Below are 20,655 nucleotides of genomic sequence, written 5' to 3'. Positions count from 1 at the left end.
CACAGAAAAGAAACACCAACTCTAATCCAGTCAAGGCAGAAGGGACATGAGCTATGGGACCTTTTTAAGTTGTTGTGGCCCTGAATCTCATCCTACCCAGGGGTCAATGAAGAGAGCACTGTGAAGGCCAAATTTGCCTTTGTTCCCAGGAAGGTTTTCCACTTGCAAGATGAACTGTGTTTGCAACATGCGGTAGAGAAACATGAACCTGGTCTATCTGGGCAGATTTCAGGTCCAGGGCCTGGGAACATCTGACCATCACAGTGAGCACTGCTGACTTTTCCTGCACACACACACAAGCTTGGCTGTAGTGAGCTGTTCCATTAAACAAGAGAAATGTGTGCTGGCTCAATGAAAATGTAGGATGATCTTACTAAGGTAGGAGATTACTTACTTGGTTTTCGTCTGTGAGCCAAGAATGCTGTTGGGATGTGTCATTTCTGAGGTAAACCTTGAAAAAATAAGTGTAAAAATTATTTTCTGAGAGAATTATTCTGGAAAACCTGTCTTGGAGCAAGAGAAAAATACTAAAAGGCTTCACTTAACAAAGAGTATGTTAATAACTGTCTTGGTCGTCATCCAGGCAGCCCATCAGGGTAATGTTCTGCTAGGGAAATCCTTTCAGTCCAGCAAATGAATCTGAATAAGTGCTGCTTGATACAGGCAGTAGAATATATTTTAAGAGAGCTTAATTTTTCCTGTTAACTGCTCTGACGGTATAAATAAGTATACACGTGCAGGTGGGGTGGGAGGAACAATTGCACAGCTTGTCTCTAGCCTAAGGGCTCCAGTGTGCCTTGCAGTCAGTGCTGAAGGTACATTCCTCCATCCAGTGTTTGGCTCAGCCTGTTCACGCTGCTGTTGGGTGGTTTGAGTCCCTGTGCTGAAGTCAGGCCACCCCAGTGTGGCAGTAAAATAGTTAACAGCTTGTAGACCTTTGCAGAACTTGCTAGTTAAGAACTATTTGCAGATAATGGTCTCATCAGTTTAATTAAGGAAGGAGTGAATTATTTGTTAAAGGGTGTGCTGCCTAGAGCCTCCTTATCTGAAGAATGCTATTGTTATTTACAATATCCTGCCTATCTGGCACAGTTTGAAGAATGAGTTGCATAACCTAAAGGTATATAAACTCTGTAACTGCCCCATTTGGGCAGAGTTCCTATCAGCAGTGTCTGTCACTCTGCTGTGCGGTGCTCTCCCTCATAGATGTAGTAATAAACTGCTTCTGTTCTGGCCTGACTGAAATTGCATCCCGGTTATTCTGTGGCAGCACAAGACCCCCGTGTCTGTTGTAGGCTCAGTTCCTTGCACAGTCAGAAGGGCTCCTGATTCTTGCCCTCCTTTGTCACAGATGTGGGAAAAGGCCGAGTAGGTGGGAAGCAGGACAAGAGGGAATTTTTTACTTTTAATGTTTAAAGCAGTTTTCAGTAACAACCCAATGAAGACTGAAGCCCTCCCTTGACCCAGTATGTTCCAGGCTAGATGCTCAACATGCCGCTGCAGGAGTTGGTTGTTGGTCCTTTGTGGTATGCAAGTACCATCACAGTAGGAATAAATCAGGGACACACTGAGTAGCACAGTATGTGAGAAGCTGCAGGAGCACACCCTTGTGTGTCAGATGCCACCAGCAAGGGTGCAGAGGGTGCCACTGTCACACCTTTAGAGTTCAGTGTGGCTTACAGGTTGGCTCTGGACCATCCTGCATTTGAACAAGACTGTATTACCTTCCAGGTAGTACAGCATCCCTGCTCAGTGTTTGACACTGAAAAAAATCACAATCTGTGTCTGCCAATCATGGGAAAGACACATTGTGATTCAGATTTGAAACTGTCAATTTAAATGTAAATTTTCTGGAGGTTTTTAGTTGGTTGGACTTGGGGTTTTTTTGGTGTGTGTTTTTTTTTTTTTTTTTTTCCTCTCTGAAATAACCCCCACTATTTTTTCCTCATGCAGTTCACCCTTTATTTCCTGATATTCCTTTCCAGGGCTCTCTTCAGAATGGGCCTCATTGTGACAGACTGTCCAATGTGTCCTAGTGAGATACTGAACCAGGTGTGCTCCAGTGATTTTTTTTTTTTTTATAATCAAGAAGGGTGTATAGCAAGTAGAGCTGGCTGAGAGGCTTGCAAGCTGTTGATATGGCCTGTTGCTCTTACCCAAACACATGGGTTACAGAAACATTTTTTTCCCTGAAGAATAAAATCAGTGAGTGTTGTGCACTAAGAAGAACGAGCAAACTGCTCCCAACAAGCTGTATGCCTCATAGGCCCATTTACTCTCCAATAGGTTTCTTTGGGAACAGGCTGGATTTTGCTGTGTATCTCTTGCTAACTGCACTATGGATGAGTGTGTTTTGTCCACTTCCAGCCAACGTGCCCCTCTGTGGCACAGCAGCAGAAATATTGCTGCGGCTGCAGGCTGCACCTGCGTGCACCGTCTGTGCCACCTTCCCTCCCCGTGCAGACCCTTGCACCAGCGGCTCCTGGCTTCTGCCATGGCATTGGACACTGGGCATAATGGGTGGCCTGGTTAAACAGCTGTGCTAATGGACAAAACGCTACAGAGCTTTCATGGCAGCCTGGAGAAACCTAGCAGACATCAGACGGTGCCAAAGCGTGTGTGGAAGGAAGATGGTGTGACAGCCCCTTTGTGGAAGCCGGATTTTGCAATCCAAGACATTGCCCCTTGTCCCATGCAGGCCTGTCTCGGCACCTTGGGCAGCCCCAAGGCAGTGCTCACACCCTTTCTCGGTGCCAGCACTTGCCTAGTATCACATGAAATTGCCTTTTACAGCGTTCCCTGGCAGCAATGTAGCTGCAACAGGTCCTGTGCTGAGCTCAGCACACGATACTTGCAAAATAAAGACATAATCCTGGAAGTATATCCTTGTTCCCAACTTGATTTTGCCGTCGGCGTTGTGCTGAGGCTCAGAGAAGCGATGGCAGTGTGCCACAAGCAGCCATGGCTTGGGCAGGGAGCCCTGAACCCACTGCTGCCATCAAAGATTTCCCATAGACAGGCAATGCTGCACCGGTGCCCCACCAGCGCTCCGTTGCAGCCCTGGTATTGCTCATGCATTGCTGCCTGGGGACCCTGGCGTGCCCTGTCCCCACGCAGTTTTCCGCAGGGCCCCCCGCACCTCCTGGTTGCGGAGGCTGTAGATGAGGGGGTTCAGCATGGGGGTGACGATGCAGTACAGCGCGGAGACCAGCATGTGGGCTGCTGGGGAGTAGCTGGAGCTGGGCCGGTTGTAGTTCAGGTTGGCTGTCACAAAGTACAGGGTGACCATGAGCAGGTGGGCAGAGCACGTGGAGAAGGCCTTGCGCTGGCTGGTGGCCACAGGTATCCTGAGGATGGTGGCCAGGATGTGGAGGTAGGAGACAACAACAAGCAGGAAGGGGCTGAGGCCCACAAAGACACTGGCAGCGTGCAGTGCCACTTCACTGGGGCGGGTGTTGCTGCACGCCACCCTCAGCAGTGGGGGGACATCATACAAGATGTGCTGAAGGCGGGCAGTCCTGCAGAATGAGAGCCTGGAGGCCAGGAGGGTGTGCACAGCTGAGTCCAGCATCCCCCAGAGCCAGCACCCAGTGGCTGCCACCACACAGACACCCCAGCTCATGGCGTGGGCATAGCGCAGGGGCTGGCATATGGCTGCGTAGCAATTGTAGGCTATGACAGCCAGGAGTGTGCACTCAGCCCCTGCACACCCCATCAGGAAGAACATCTGTGCCAGGCATCCATAGTAGGAGATGACCGCCTGTGGGCGCAGGGCATTTGCCAGGATCTTGGGCACTGTCACTGAGGAATAGCAAATATCCAAGCAGGACAAGTGACTGAGGAAGAAGTACATGGGGCTGTGGAGATGGGGATCCAGGAGCACGAGGGCGAGTATTGCAGAGTTCCCCAGCAGCGTGGCCAGGTAAATGGCCAGGAAAAGAACGAAGAGGAGGGGCCGGCTATGGGGAAAGCCCAGGAGCATGAACTCTGTCACTTGAGTCTGGTTCGCACCTGCCATGGGGCCAGCTGGGTTGGTCTGCAGGCAGAAATGAGCACTGTGAGGAAGAGGTAGTGATTGTGAGCCAGGGGTCTGCAGCACAACTGCCCATGAGGCAAGGGTTTCACTGATGGGATGGCTTTGGTCCTATCTCTACAGCAATCGAAATTTTCCCACATTGAGATTTCACAGACACTAGGATTTTAGAGTCCAGAGAGCTGCCATTCAATGTTGGATAACTGACTGCAAGAGAATCACACAGAAGAAACCAGGAATGGTGTGTGCCTAGAATAACCCACACTTCCTGGGTTCTCCTGCAAGCCCAACCCCCTGTCTTGATAAGTATACCAAGCTCATCTGTCTTTTCCTCCTGGTTGTACTTATGGTGACCACATGCTTCCCTACCTCCCTGGGACATGGTCGCATCATTCCTTAGATGCCACAGCCATTAAGTTTGCTCTTTTCCAGCTGATGGGTTGGGGATGTGATATCACCCGGCACCAGTTAAAAGAATTTTTTTTTTCTTTGTCCTGTCTCCTGCTCTGACATTTTTGGTGTACTTGGTTCTGCAATAACCAGCACTTGAAGAAGCACGGATTCCAATTGAAGTTGACTCACCACATGGTGTTTGTCAAGCCACAGGTGAGTTTAAGCCATCAGGGATATCCACTGGCCTGGGCCTTCTGGCCTTTCTTCCATCATCCTATTTCAATTTTCTCCTGGACATAAGGGTTTTGCGTACTGGTATGTGAAGTTATGATGACCATGTCCACAAGATGGATGAGGCATGGGGAAGCAGTTACTGCTCATAAGCCTCAAACAAGGGCTGTTGAAGGTGGTGCTTGCTGGGTGTTTGTAGGCAGGGCTGCTGCTGCCCACCATGCTGGTGCCATGAAGCCCAGCAGATGTAGGCCAGGTGCTTTGGTGTGCAAATGCAGCTTGACGCAGCAGCCTCTGTGTGGCTGCTGAAGAAATGGGGCTGAAAGAGAGGTTAAAAACCATCTGCGATCACTTTGTCTTGGGGTGCAGATCTGTCCTAGCACTTGTCACGGGCACACACTGCACTCAACCAGTCTGAATCCAGGGGTTACTCTCGGCTGGGTGGGGAAGAGAATCCAGAGAGGCTTAAGCTTACATATATGACAATAAGGGGACAAACAGGGATGGAAAGCATCAGGGCAGACTGTGGCTGCACGACAATACAGGGCACCTTGGGGAACTATGGGTGAACAGTGGGACCAGTACTGCTTAACAACTTTGTTGGTGCCATGGATGTAGGGATGAATGCACCCTCAGCAAGTTTGCCGATGACACCAAGCTGTGTGGTGCAGTGGACACTCTGGAGGAAAGGAATGTCATCCAGAGGGACCTGGACAGGCTTGAGAACTGGGCCTGTGCGAACCTCATGAAGTTCAACAAGGCCAAGTGCAAGGTCCTGCACCTGGGTTAGGGCAATCCCAAGCACAAATACAGGCTGGGCAGTAAATAGATTGAGAGCAGCCCTGAGAAGGATTTGGGGGTGTTGGTGGATGAGAAGCAAAACATGAGCCAGCAATGTGCACTTCCAGCCCAGAAGGCCAACCGCATCCTGGGCTACATCAAAAGAAGTGTGGCCAGCGGGTCAAGGGAGGGGATTCCCCCCTCTACCCTGCTCTCTTGAGACACCACGTGCAGTACTGCGTACAACTCTGGAGACCCCCAACATAAGAAGGAACTTACTGCAAGAAACTGTCACAGCACTGTTTAAAAGTTGTGTGTTTTTTTCCTGTTAGAACTGCTTGAATGTCAGCTCCGTCTCTCTCATAGTTTTCAGGTCTTTCTCTTCCAGATTAAAGACCCTCTATTCTAACAGTATTTTTTCCTTGCTTCTACTTGCACACTGTGATGAGTATCAGTGTTAGCTAAGTAGAAGAAGAACTAAGTTCTGATTGATTTCTCTTTTGCTCTCCAGTTTTTCAACTTTTTCTTTTTTTTTTTTTTTTTTTTTTTTTATTTTAATATTGAGAGGAAAACTTTCAGTCAAAAGATTAATTCTTCTTTGCCTGGCATAATGATATCCAAACTTGTTACTCTGTCTTGGATGTGGGTGCTACAAGGCTGAGAAACCATTGGCTGGCCGAGCTCTCCAGCAGTCTCCCAGATTAACATATTCTTTAATTTATGTAGTTTTTTTTTAAATATAATTAGTGATTTTGCATATATTGGACAGGTACATAAGAACTATACCATCCAATATTCTGGAAAAGTTGGACCATCACTCTTCCTTCAGCCAGTTGTTTGCATTTTGATGCAAGAACAACCCAACTTGTTTGGCCCAGCGTTGCAACCAGGAGCAGATGCCTGAGAGGGGTGAGAGCTGGGAGAGGCTGCAGCAATGTTCCCTAGGAATCATCTCCCATCTCCAGCTGTCCCTGCTGCAAAGCTGCATAATGTGCACGTTGATCTGTATAAATTCAAAATTATGTATGTGTGAACTTTCACAGCGCTAAGGCAGTTGGTGGTTTTTGTTAGGGCACAAGTGCCTCCACGGTGTAGGTGAGAGAAGAAGGCTCTGTCCAGGACCTTGTTGGATGCTTTTGCTACTGACCCGTTAGCCAGAGGCAGGAGTCTGCTGACCAGTTATGGTGAAGCTGGTGAAGGTGGGGACCTGCCTGTTACATAGGAGGAATAGGGGACCTTAGGAACCAGTGATAAAAATAAGAATAAATTTAATAGTAGGGGATTAGGCGTCTAAGGATTAGTCACCTGTTTATGCTCTGAACTGGGGCTCAACACACAGAAATAAGAGCAGGTGAACAGGAGGTTTGTGAGCCCACCGCATGCTACCAACGAGCCCTTGGTTTGATGTAGGTACACAGCAATGACATGTAAGTCATCGTACTTGCAGCAGCAGCATCAGCGGATTATTTGTTCCACTGCAGGCAGGACAGTGAGTTCTGGAGAGCTGGAGATGATGCTCTCCCCACGCTGACAAATTCAGGCTGGATTAGGCATGGAGCTACAGGGCTACAGTACAGGCATCGGAGTTGTGCAGAGGAATGACCATAATTTTTTGCCATGGTCTGGAGCAATGGAGCTCTCAGTGGACACAGCTACATGACAAGGAATGGCAGATTTAAACCCTTTGTCCTCAGATATCTTGCACAAAATGAAACAGGAAGACACAGTAGGAAAATCTCCCTTTCACCCTTGGACTGCACAGGAATGAGCCTTGAAAGAGTTTCCACCTTGCCTCAGCTCCTTTTCTCTCTCTCACTCAGACTGAAGGCAATTTCTCTTGGTAACTAATTTTTACCAAATAATGAATAACTTCCCATGAAGCTACACCTTTGCCCACCACTGACCAGTCCAGAAAGGGTTGATGGGGGGGCAGAGAGGGGGCACTAATGTCATCGGTGTCAGGGTGGCAGCTGGTATCTGTCATTCCCTCTGGGAGAAGGACGGTACCCCTTCGATGGCGATGCACCAGCCTGAGACCCAGCTTCTGGTGCAGTCCCTGAAGCGGTGTGCCTTATGTCACCACTGTGCACTTCTGCATAGCTCCAGCGTTTTGGGGAGCATTATGTCACCCTTCCTCCTGCAGGAGGCCAGATGTGCTCCGTGCCCACCCAGGGAAGCCAGTGCTGCTCCTGCAGGGGGATATGGCTTTCCTCACCAAGCCACCGCATCCCGTTCGCACTCAGGTGAGCAGACCAAAAAACCTGGAGCATATGGCCATGGGAGGTAATGTCCTGAGTCTTGGGTACAGTCCAGTCACAGTTTGAGGTGATGGTTGGACTGAGGGAGCCAGCAATAAGACAGGATTAATGTCTCCTGAAAAGGACTGGATTGTTTTGTTTGAGGCATCACCAGCAGCCACAGCCTGCTTGCATGCCCAGACCACCCAGGAGCCCTGGGCGCCAGTACTCGGTTTGCTTCAAAGTAGTGTGCCGATAGAGACCCCTGTGAGGGTCCCACCATGAATGAGGCCCTGCCCCACCACGGGCAGCAGTCCTGCCCTCCCAGTCCTCCCTTACCTCCATGTCCAAGAGCAAAGAGTGGATGGCATTCAGTGCTGAGTAAGAGGGAAAATCTAGCAATGTCCCCAGGTGCTGTCCAGTTTGTCTTTCCTGCCCGAGGAAAAGACAGTGTGTCCTCCAGGCTTTCGAGCAGAGGAGAGGCTTTTAACCCTGCGAGGGCCCTGGGGGAGAGGCTTTCAGGGGAAGGTCTTCTTCAGTGGCAGGAGCAAGGAGCAACAGAGTGTTCCACCAATCAGCCTGCACAAATGGGATCCAAGCCCACAGGACAAAGCCCTCCTGGCACAGGACCCACCTTGGTCTCCTGTTCTGCTCCAGGCTCTGCCAAGTGCAGACCAGAGAGTGCTCTCTAGCCCTGTCCTCCTGCTCCAGCCCTGTCGCAGCTCTTGGGGTGCCTGGGCTTCAGCACAACTGACCATGCCGGGCACTCCGGACCATAGGAGGGTGGCTGCCTGAGGAGGCTGAGCGCTCCAGTCTCTGTGCCCTAAGTCCATCTTTATGACTCTGTTTTATCTGTTTTAGGGCTAGTGTAGGTGCCTACACTGGCCAATGCCAGCAGAGAGGCTGCAATGAGGAGGGCTGGCCATCGGCCACATTCACAGCAACAAACCTGTGGGCAACACAGTCATAAGGTGACTGGATGGCGTCTGCACCACATCCATGCTCTCATGATCTACAATAACCATGTCCACCAGGCCCAGGCTGTGTAGGGCGCTCTGGAGTGGAGAGTGTAGTCCAGGGGACTAGGAGAGGACATGGCCATGGTGGGACTAGGATCTGGCAGCAGCTCTGATTAGGCTTAGTTAAGGCACCAAGTAGAGTCCTGTGAGTTCTTGAAGAGCCAGGCAGCAGGATTACATGGACTTACACAGGGTGAATGCTGCCTGCTCTGAGCCTAGAGCCATTCCTGATAGAAATAGTAGGTTTAGCTGGAGTTCATCATGTAGTGCCATGGAAATGTGAAGCGTGAAACCCAGGAAATGTGAAGGATGCAGCAGGGAGTGAATCTGGACATCAAGACTGAAAAATGATTGTTTCTGCAGCAGGAGTACAGCATTGCTTTATTGCAATCTATTTGCAACCTCTGTTTCCTGATGATCAGGCAATAGGAGTTGATCATATAATAAGCTCTGTAGCTGAAATTTCAAGAGCTGACATTGGACGCTTTTAAGATTCAGCCAAACAGAGTGCTAAGCCATCTTGTCTAGACCATGCTTTTGCCAGGAAAGGTTGGACCAGACGATCCCTGAAGTCCCTTCCATCCTGGTATTCTGTGATGCTATGATTCTATCATCATCTGTAAATTAGGAAAAACATAGGCAACAAGCCTATATGGGAAGTAATACCCTGTGTGGAAATTCAGCATAGACACAAGAGGGAGCAAAATTGGTGTTGGAGAGGATGTCTGGGGCCATAAAACATGAATAGTTGTAATTATGAGCCCGGTGTATCTAAGGGCATGTTTTCAGGGAAGCTGGGCTGACAGAGTAGAAGGACCATTATAACAGGACTTTGTGACACCACGATTTGCTTTGAGTTTGCAAAATTACACCTTTCTCTTCTGGCAATGATGAACATTTCTTTGTTTCATACAGAAACTCAGTGGTGTGGCATTCCAATATAACCTGGCTACTCTCCCAGAATTTTAGATGCAGGCACGTGCTGTCAGCACTTGGAGAAACCCCCATCCACAATGATATATGAAATAGGGCTTTGCTGAGACTGTCAACACTTGGCACAAATATTAAAATATGCTGAAATCTGGCCAGATGCCAGAAACTTGGTATTCAGTTCTGGTAATCCATGTCTATTTTCTGTGGTAATGTCTCCAGGGCAGACTTTATGAGAAGAAATAGCAATGTTTGTATCCTCCTCCAGTCTACTGAAGCATATCAAATACAGCCTTTCGGGTCTGGTGAAGAAATCAAATCTCCATGAATTTGTGAAGGGTTAAGGGAGTTGTTTTTTAAACCAAATCCCTACATTTGGGTGTGTAACCACAAGAATTGGGCCCAGATCCTGTAAGTACTCAGCACTTCTGGAAATCCGACTCTTAACTGGGTGCAGGGCCCTTACCTTCTCCAAGCATGTGTTGCACTTTCCATAAAACAAGGAAAACACTGCAATCCGTGGTGTTAAGGGTGGCAGGGATCTGCTTGCTGGATCCAACCCCTGCCCAAAGCACAGCCAGCTTCATGGTCAGATAAATCTGCTCTGAGCTGCATCCAGCCCAGTCTGGAAAACCTCTGAGGCCAGAGATTGCACAGCCTCCCTGAGAACCTGATCTACTACTTACTGATCCTCAGAGTGACTGTTATTCTTTAGATCCAGGTGGAAGGAAACCTCTTGAACTTCCAAGTCTGAAACCTCTGGGGGCTTTGGTTGACGGTAAGCTCAGTGTGAGCCAACAATGTGTCCTGGTGGCCAAAAGAGCCAACAGTATCCTGGGGTGCATTAGGTGCTAACTGGTTGAAAGAAGTGATTGTCCCACTAAACTGTACCTCAAGTACCATGTGCAGTTTTGGGCTCCACAATGTAAGAAGGATATAGAAATATTAGCATGTGTCCAAAGGAATGAGGGTTGGACTAGATGATCTCCAGAGGTCCCTTCCAACCCTAACAATTCTGTGAATTCTGTGAATTCTGTGAATGCAACAAAGATGATGAAAGGATTAGAGGGAATGACTTATGAGGAGCAGGTGAGGATACTGGGTTTGTTGAGCTCAGAGGAGACTGAAGTGACCTCATTGCTGTCTACAAGTTCTTCATGAGGGGGAGTGGAGAGAGGGGTGCTGATTTATTTCTGGTGTCCAGTAATAAAACACAAGGGAATGGCTTAAAGCTGTATCAGGGGAAGTTCAGATTGGGTATTAGGGAAAAGTTCTTCACTGAGAGGATGATCAAGGGCCTGAACAAGCTCCCCAGGGAAACAGTCATGGCTCCAAGCCTGTCAGTGTTCAAGAAGTGTTTGGACGATGCTTATATATATGGTTTAACTTTTAGGTTGTCCTGTGTGGAGTCAAGAGTTGGACTCAATGATCCTTGTGGGTCCCTTCCAACTGAGAAAATTCTGATTCTACGAACTTGAAGCCTTCTGTCTGAATTTTCTCTGCTGCCTCTCATCCTCCTCCATGCCACATTGTGATGAGCCTGGCATTGTTTTCTTGATAACCTTCCCATAAGTACTGGAAAGCTGCTATTTGGTCCCCCCAAGGCCATTCCTTCTGCAGGCTGAACAAGACCAGCTCCTTCAGCCTCTGCTCACAGCGCAAATGCTCCAGCCCTGACCATCTTGGTGGTTCCCCACTGAACTCTTCGAGTTTGCTGGTGTATTTCTTGTTTCTGGGATCCCAACACTGGATGCAGCACCTGGATATGATCCCAGAAGTACTGAGTAGAGGCCATGATGACTTCCCTCATTCTACTCTCTTTATGTTCACACAGCCCAGGATGCTATTGGCCACCTTTGCTGCCAGGGCACACAGCCCACTCATGTCTGGCTTACCACCCACCAAAGGCCCCTAGGGGCTTTTCCACAGAACTGCTGCCTGGCCAGGCCTTCCCACACTGTCTTGTTGCCAGGGGCTCTTCCTCCTCGGGTGCAGGACTTGGCATTTGTCCTTGTTGAATTTCATGGGGTTCCTTCTGGCTCATTGTTCCAGTCTGTCCAGGTCCCTCTGGGTGCCAGCCCTGCCCTTGATCATATTGCCGGTCCCCTTGCTGTGGTGTCACCCACAAATCTGACAAAAGCGCACTCTGTTATCTCTTTCATATCACTAACGAAGATGTCAAACAGGACAGGTTGCAGGACAGATAGCTGCGATGCTCTACTTGTTGCTGGCCTCCAGGCAGAGCATGACCTGTTAACCACCACTCTCTAAACCTGATGATCCAGTTTCACACTGCTGCTTCCACTGATGTTGCTGTTGCTTTGACATAGGCAAGCTGAACGTACTTTTCATTCTGCATTTTTTGCACACACTTCTACTGGCTGGGCAACCTCATTTACCCTGACTTTCTGTGTTCATATCTGGCTCAGGAGCTTAATGGTTTGTTAATGGCAATGTTTCTCCTGGCTGGCTGCAATGGGCTTGTGCTCTGTTTTTTTCCCTCAGTGATTTTGACTATCACTGATGCTGTTTTGATGGTACTAAAACTACTGCCCACTGCAGATATCATCCAAACAGTAGTTCAAGCAGATTTCGTACAAACTGTAGGTCAGGCTTGTGTGTTCTCTTTTTCTGCTGAGCATACCTTTTTAAAAATCTCCACGGGCAACATTCTGCATGACTTTCTTATAAATGCCACAGTTGCAACACTTAGACTTACTTAACAAAGACTATAGTAAAACAGTGTTTTACTATGACATCAATACAGTCCAGTGTCCTGAACCTCCAACTCCTTTGTACCAGTCAGACATTGCCATACTGGAGTAGGTCCTGTGGAGGTCATAGAGTAGGACAAGGAGAGGCTGAGACTGCTTTGTTCAGCCCAGAAAGGAGAAGGCAAAAGAGAGACCGAACTGGCATCTGCAGCTGCCTAATGGGAGTGGGGAGAGATGATGGATATAGACTCTTCTCACAGTTGTGCAGTGATGAGAAGAGGCAACCAGCACAAGCTGCGATAGGAGACATCCTCACTGGATGTTGGGGAAAAATCCATCAGGCACTGGACTGAAGTCCTGAGAGGCCACGGACTCTTGGAGACACTCAGCACTCACCTGGCCACAGCCCTGAGCGACCTGTGCTAACAGGTCCTGCTCTGAGCAGGTCCTGGACCAGGGGCTCCTTTCCACCAGCGTAAGTCTGATTTCTGGAATGAAATTCTTATCAGGTTTTGTAAGAACAATATTTCAGGTTTTTTCCTATTGATTTCCTCAAGGAAAAATTTTCCTTTGGGATTTTTTTTTTTTTTTTTTGGCAAATACGTTGCCGTAGTTGCCTGTTATCTGGACCAGACAAGAAACAATAATAAACAGAATTTGGCATTTCCACTTTGGGCTACCCAAGATGGGACAAAAACCTCACACTGCATGTTGTGAGAATGGTAATGGATTACTGTCTGACTTTTTTTCCTAACCCTTGATAAGGAGATTTTTTGGCTGAAGAAAATTGTATTGTCTCAAGCTTTTATTCAGTTTAACTGACCACTTGTGTTTATATTTTTTTTAAAAAAAAAAAGGCAATGAGGGTTGCACCTATATGATCCAACAATAAAACTGGCCAAAGCTGACCTGATTTACTTGCGTTTGTCATGGGCTAAGAGCATGCACAAACTCAAACACCATGATCACGCAACATGAAGTGACTTTACCCTGTGGTATCACCCCTGCACTGAGGGGTTTGGAGGCAGGTCTAACACCTGCACAGAGTCCCAGAAAATGGAAAGTGAGGTCCTGGCACCAGCTGCAGGGTCATGTTTTTTTCCTGGCCAACTCAGAAAGCAACAAGGGAAGTCTTTCCTGTCACCAGTGAGCAGCACTTTTGTCTAACAATTGCTGTCTGGTACTTCCCGGACAGCCACGGCACCTGCTGCCCCACCTCCGTTCCTCCCCCTTCCCATGGCCAGCTCCATCCTCCCGCAGCATGGAGCCAGTGTTCCAAGGCTTGTCACCCAGGCTTTGCCCAGGCTTGGGCAGCAAGTCTGCCCCAGGGGCCAATTACTGCACTTTAAACAAGATGCTTTAAATAGAAGGCTGAAGTTTGCAGAAGTTTTTTTGTTTTCAGTTTGTCTGCTCGGTACCTGTTCCTCACAGGCTTCTCTCCACAGAGAAAATGCCACTAGGGTTTCAGTGTCAATTACTAAAAGCCTAGAGCACTTAGCTTCCTCACCTAGCATGTTTTTGTGAGACTTGTAAACAAGGCGCAAGTGGGCCATTAAAAGTTTGAGGCAGTCACTCCTGCAGTAACTTTGAAGCTGTTTACATCTGCTGTAATCAATTGCACCATAATGTAGAAGTGGAATGAGACACGGAGAAAGAATGTTTTTGTTCTATATAGACTTCCCATCTTCGAAATGTTCACACTCTAGATAAAAAATACAGAGTTTTTTAACTATTAAAAGGAGAAAAAGTTAAATAATTTAACAGTGCTTGAGCAGTCAACACAGAATACATGAATAACAGTAAACTTTATGGAAAACATAAGCTATTGAAAGAGGAAATATAAAGCTGAAGTTCCATGGCCATTTGCAATATTGATTGCACCTTCTTGCTCAAATTCTTGCTCTACTCTGAAGCAGTATATCTACACCATATATGTATACTACAGCCATGTCAGATAGGTATGACAGATTGTTATAGGTATGAAGGGCAGTTTGATATCCCTGACTTTTACTGGGAGCTACAGGTCCCTGAGCCATCTGTGAAGTGAGTGCGTAGGGAGATCTAGATCCGTATTTAGTGCAGGCTGGGGATGGAGGGATGGAGAGCAGCCCTGCTGAGAGGGGCTTGGGGGTGCTTGGGGGGACACGCTGGCCACAAACCGGCAACATGTGCTGCCAGCCCAGCGAGCCCCCGGCATCCCGGGCTGCATCCCCAGCAGCATAGCCAGCAGGTGAGGGGAGGGATTGTGCCCCTCTGCTGTGCTCTGCTCTGGGGACCCCCCTGCAGTGCTGCCTCCAGCTCGGGAGCCTCAGCACGAGAGACACGGACCTGGTGGAGCGGGGCCAGAGGAGGCCCCGGAGATGCTGGGAGGGCTGGAGCCCCTCTGCTGGGAGGACAGGCTGGGAGAGTTGGGGGGGTTCAGCCTGGAGAGGAGAAGGCTCCAGGGAGACCTTACAGTGGCCTTCCAGTACTTAAAGGGGGCCTACAGGAAAGATGGGGACAAACTTTGTAGCTGGTCCTGTTGCAATAGGACAAGGGATAATGGATTTAAACTAAAAAGGGTAGATTCTGATGAGATACAAGGAAGAAATTTTCTTTACTGTGAGGGTGGTGAGACACTGGCCCAGGTTGCCCAGAGAGGTGGTCAATGCTCCACCCCTGCAGACATTCCAGGCCAGGTTGGACAGGGGTCTGAGCAACCTGATCTAGTTGAAGATGTCCCTGCTCATTGCAGGGGAGGTTGGACTAGATGGCCTTTAAAGGTCCCTTCCCACCCAAACTATTCCATGACTCTACGAAATCCAACAGCACTAGGAAGAGGAGACACTCCATGGAAATAGTGGCAGATCAGATTAAAACAGACAAAAATAAGCACTTTTTTTTTTTTTAAACGCTGCAGGCCAATGGACTTTTGAAATTGGCTGCCATGGGAGGTTACAGATGTGGACAGCACCAGCAGATTCAAAACAACAGTATACAAACCATTGGACTGCATTTGCTGGTCATGCTATTTCCTGTATCAACACCATGACTATGGATATACCTCCTGGAGAGAAATAGGCCGCTAAGAAGCTGCTGGTGCAAAGATTCTCCAGAATCCGCTGTTGCATCTGAGATACCTCCAGTACATAACAGCTACATGAAACTTGAGGTGACTGCAGCAAAGTGCAGCTGCCATGCCTGCCCTTCACCTGCTGTTTGCAAATGCCTCCGTCCACAAGGTGGTGTAAGGCTTCTGGCAGCAAAATCCCAAGACAGATGATTGTTTTTATTACTTCTGTCACAGGACTGGCTCTAAAGCAAATCTCTTCTGCAAGAGGACAAATCTGCAATTGAAAGTCACATGCAGCTCCATTCTCAGTAATAGAAAAAGTGTAATGGAGATACTGCTATACTTCAGTCTGTCTGTACTTGCATCACAGTCCATTAATATGCTGGCTTACTATACATTGAGCCCAAAGCTTTCCATTAGCTCCAAGCATTTAAGTCCTCAAGAACTTAAAGTCTGTATATACAGAACCAGGAAGACCAAAGAATAACAGGAACATCAAACTGCAGAAAAAAAAAAAAAAAGACCACAACTCTTTTCTCCATATCACAGCAAATTAACAATCTCCTACCAAGATGCCCAAGACAGGTCAAGCAGGGGCTAGATTTGGACTTATTAACCAAACTTAATCTTGGGCTCAATAAGGTACAAGTACAGGCAAGAAAAAAACCCACACAACAGACTCATCCCTCACACACGCGCTCATGCTTACACAGCGATCCACATTTGCTTCATGGGCTTGCTCGTGTCCAGAAGCGAGACAACCACATCTACACAACACACAGTTCAACGCCCTGGTAGATTCTGGGCAGATACAGCTTCCATCCCTTTTCATCAGATCCTGATCCCAGTTACTAACATGTCCAGGATATGAACTTCCCTTGCATTCAGACATCTTTACATTAGATTCCACACTGACTATCTAATACTTTTATTAGCCAGATTTCCTCTTTATTTGCTCCCCTTCCTTACAAAATATCCCAGATAAGCAAAACCTGGCTTCCATATTTTCACACAACACCTAGAATAAAAGAAGAGAAAAAACAGTAGTCAGTTATGCAAGCTGTTGTTGAAGTTGAGTACCTGAATTTAAAATAGGACTATGTTTATCTTTTCCAGAGAAAAGATGTTCTAGAGAAATTCTTCTGAAATCTGTCCCATCTCCTAGGCACAAGGAGAGATCTGGAAGCTAAGCAATTGGTGGCATAGATTATGTTAACAGGACTGTAGCGTTTCTGTGAAATAGTGGAGCACTTCTTCTAGAAAGCAGAAACTGTATGGTTCAGCATCCTTCAGTCTAATATTCATGTACTATGCTTCTGTGTGAATAAACAACAGGCAGAAAGCATTTAAGCATTAGTAAGAGGAGGACAACAACCAAAATACGCATGTCTACTGTGCATGAGATTGTTGCAGCATCAGACTTTACAAATTTAAGCTAAACCAGCATTCAGATAATTTGCCTTTACTATTTTACAATATAATGCTTGGAACTCAAATAAAGCAACCAAAATTCTTTATGAAGAAGAAGAAATAGCATGTGCTAGACATTACCAAGATGAATGGTTTGACTCAGGTGTAAGCAAACAAACAAACAAGGATAAGCAGAGGTTTCAACTCATTCTGTAAGACAGGGAAGGGGTAGCAAGAAAAGAAAAGTGAGAAAGGGTGCAGGAAATTGTTTTAAATTAAAGCCACTGGAAGTTACAAAATCAAAGGTGATTCACCACAGGATGGAGAGGGACCACCAGGAGCTATACAAAACAGATGTTAAGTTTCACTAGAGAAGTTAAAAAACATTTATTGAGCACTTACGGGGCGAGGGGAGACTTTCATAAGAGTCCTCAAAAGAGAGAGCATCTGCCATCTCATAAATCCAAAGGCTTCTTTTAATAGTAAAAATAATTTTTGACACTATCTCCTGCATCTAACACCAAATATTTCAATACCAGATCTCCTGATAAAGTTCACAGAACATCTTTAGATTTGCAAAATACACGCTCTGTCTCGGGAAATGGGACTGCAGTTTTGACAATCTCTACTCAGATACAATCTTGGTGGATCAAAGAAATGTTAACATGGACAAAACAACTAGCAGCTATCTAAGTAATGGTGATTGTGAACTTATAATTATTCTGTGAAAACACTGAACCACTAAGCCAGTGCTATTTGTATTTGAAATTTTGAAAGGGTCAGTTTCCCCAAATGTAATAATTGTAAGTGACTAGAAAAAGATAAACATTTAAAATGAGAAGTGTAAGCTAGGAATTATTTAATGGCATCCTAAATTAGTATCCAAAAAAGAAAGCACTATATAAAGAAGAAAGGTTAAAAAAAATAGTCGGGGTTGTTACAAGAAAAACACGTAAAACTTAAGAGAAACTCAGGGAATCAATAAAACACCAATTGACAATAGCATTAAAGACAGCAAGATTTCAGACCTGCATAAACGCGTACTCTATCATGAGCAGATCCACCATTGGATACTGCTGGTGGAAATAAAAGCAGCAATGCAAGAACGCAGAAAGATTCTGCAGATCCTTTTGATCTGTACCTGGAACAAAACAACAACTGCATTTAATCTCATATAATAGTAAAGAAGGAACAAAAATGTTCATGTATTTTATCAAGGCAGGTCTACAGCAGCACATCCTACAACTAAACATTTTTCAATCAATCAAGTGTCTGACTTTTCACACAGTTGTCTTAAACTAGTCAAAGAGTAACTTTGATGTGTGACATAATAATGCACTAGACTCAATCAACAGCTCAGTGAACAGATTTAATGACTAGTATCATCGATGCTAGTCACGCATAACTTCAGAAAAGGGAGTCAAGCTAACAAAATTCTTGTCCCAAGTACATTACAAATGTACATTCACCAATACAGTGCCTTTGGAATTATCAGAAAGAAATTCACTCAGTACAACATTGCACCTTAATTAAAAAAATCAGCATTGTAAGAAGCTATTAGAGGGACAGTTTAAATGGATTAAAAACTCATACAGGATCAGATCTCAAATGCATCAAACAGGAAAACATAAATAAGCATGTCAGAACCTCGCACTGTACCTCAAAACCAAGTCCTCATGCACCGCCATATAATAATTCTATCAATCATTGGGATAATTAAATGACTTCATCCATATAATTTACAAAAGATATGGAATGCAGTGCTTCAATTCCCAGTAAGTCTATAGGCAATGGAGTCTGAGTTATCATTAGGCATTTTGTTATAAGGCTTCATATAAAGAGCTCCTGGCAGAAATTCTACAGCCTCTGTGTACCAACATTCAAATTAAATTCTCTGGCCTTTTATTATGGATTCAAGAAATCCATAGCTGTAATAGTCACTACCAAATTTGATCAGAACCAATGATCTCACGACCCAGGCAATCTAAAAGCAGAAGACAGAAGATCCTTCACAGGCACTGGACTACTCCATACTTTTCTGCAACTTCCCCTCAAACTTCTGTTGCCAGCTTGTCAGCCCAGGCCAAACTGAACCAGTAGGATATGCTGCTTTCCTCCTGAGAATGCCTTCTAACTGTGCCCTCCACCAGATGCTTAAGATGGAAATCATGACACAAAACCGAAGGCCACCTTGCCTCAGCTAGGATCCAGGAAAGCAAGGACAGGAGAGTTAATACTGCCCTGCTTACTGCTGCATTTTTTCACGTTCTTTCCCCCCTCTTTTCTCCTTAAGGGACTGTGGGAACAGAGCAAATATTAAGAATCTGAGGCCTACTATCAGCAAAACCAATCATATCCTAACTGGAACTATCAACCTCCTTTCCACCTAGCCCTTTGATGAACTCACCTGTACCGCTCATACCCAAATAAACAAGAGGGACCAACTAACTGCATGGCTAGACCTCTGTATCAGCCTGGAGTACTGCTACTTGAGAAGCTTCTCCTAAAATGCCCCAGCACCTGTATGCTGCATGAATAACATAATTCCAGGTAGCACAGCATAATGTCCATTAGGTCTTTCCCTCCCCCACACTCCTTAAAACATGCCACAGCTCTATGTCGTGTTATGGGGCTGACCCAAACAGTGTGCCTACCAGCTACTCCCAGTTCAGCAAACCATACCCCCAGGTAACTCAGGTCAACTCTTTTTCTTCATCCCTGACCACACAGTGGACACGCTCCTCTGCATTGTAATACACCTGCCCACAGCGCAGACGTGGCTCTTCCTGTTGGTACCAGAGCTGTTCATTGAACTCTGGGAAGAAAAAGGCAATTTCTCTGCTGGCTGATGCTTGTGAATCTGTTAGAAAACAGAGAAAAAGAAGATGAGAGATGCCAGTCTGGCACTGCAAATAGGCACTATGTTCCAAAAGGAAGAGCAGAAGCTGCAGGGAAAAGCACCAGGCTCGGTCACACCAGGGCAGGTATGAGTGGAGTCTGCAGAAGTGAGAAAATCATTAACATTGATTCCCAGAAGAGAAAGCAAGCAAAGGCAGACAAAATACCATCATTCACACCTCTCCAAGCTCCAGCCTTTGCTCAACACTCAGCCAAGGACAGGGCTACCTGAGCCATGAGTGGTATTCCTGGTGTCAGTGAGGCCATAAGCTCCTCGGATGGAGTCTGGGACGCTGTTTCGGGCTTGGAATACTTTGGTGGGTCCCATCAGGGATCTCCATAGTGGAACAGCATTCTCATGGGCCAAGATATAAGCCCACATAGGGCCACTGAGAAAAGGACCAAGAAAAAGCAGAAGTAGATATGGCTACAAAAGGACATAGCTCTTTCATTCTTATAAATACAGCAAGTGTAAAGAAGCAAGTAGTGCACCTGCCATGCCGTGCTTTCTGGGAGGTGATACAGACCTACCATGACACTAGACACTGAGACAATAGCTCAGAAGCAAAGCATTTGCATGAATGACCTCCTCCTAGGTGATGGTACCCACAACCTTTGGGGATGGCACCCTCCCAAGCACTACTGTTGTCACAGCAGAGTTGGTTCCTGACATTTCTCCACCCTCAAGCCCAGAGCCTTCCCCCTTGGTACACCACAAGCACCAACTCCCGATGAGATGCATCCTACGCCGAGGTGGACCCCTCCAGATGCAGAAGCATTGCTCAGGCAAGACAAGGGCCCACCTGCAAAGCTTCCTCCTCGCGCCCCACACCGCCCGGCTGCGGGCACAGCAGGTACCTGGCCATGAACTCCACCAGCCGCTGGTAGAAGAACCGCCCTGCGGGAGAAAGGCAGCCCGAGTCACACAGCCCAGCCCAGCCCCGCCAGGGTGGCCCTC

General features: G+C 46.8%; 2 protein-coding genes across 2 annotated transcripts; both read right to left on the bottom strand.

Moving 5' to 3' along the window:
• Positions 1-3,070: 3,070 nt before the first annotated feature.
• Positions 3,071-3,982, bottom strand: LOC104285574 (olfactory receptor 2A12-like). Its single transcript, XM_009884040.1, has one exon. It carries the CDS (start codon positions 3,980-3,982, stop codon positions 3,071-3,073), a length of 912 nt encoding a protein of 303 aa, XP_009882342.1.
• Positions 3,983-19,492: 15,510 nt separating this feature from the next.
• On the bottom strand, positions 19,493-20,623 carry NME6 (NME/NM23 nucleoside diphosphate kinase 6; the record flags this gene model as incomplete). Its single annotated transcript, XM_009884039.1, has 3 exons — positions 19,493-19,659; positions 19,926-20,086; positions 20,556-20,623. Coding segments are annotated over 3 exons (396 nt in total), but the record flags the coding sequence as incomplete, so codon positions are not given.
• Between the last annotated feature and the right edge of the window lie 32 nt (positions 20,624-20,655).

This window comes from Charadrius vociferus, unplaced genomic scaffold, assembly GCF_000708025.1.
Source record: "Charadrius vociferus isolate BGI_N301 unplaced genomic scaffold, ASM70802v2 scaffold594, whole genome shotgun sequence".
In the NCBI taxonomy this organism is placed as follows: domain Eukaryota; kingdom Metazoa; phylum Chordata; class Aves; order Charadriiformes; family Charadriidae; genus Charadrius; species Charadrius vociferus.
The sequence above is the reverse complement of the archived record's forward strand: the minus strand, read 5'-3'. Positions and strand labels throughout refer to the sequence as shown.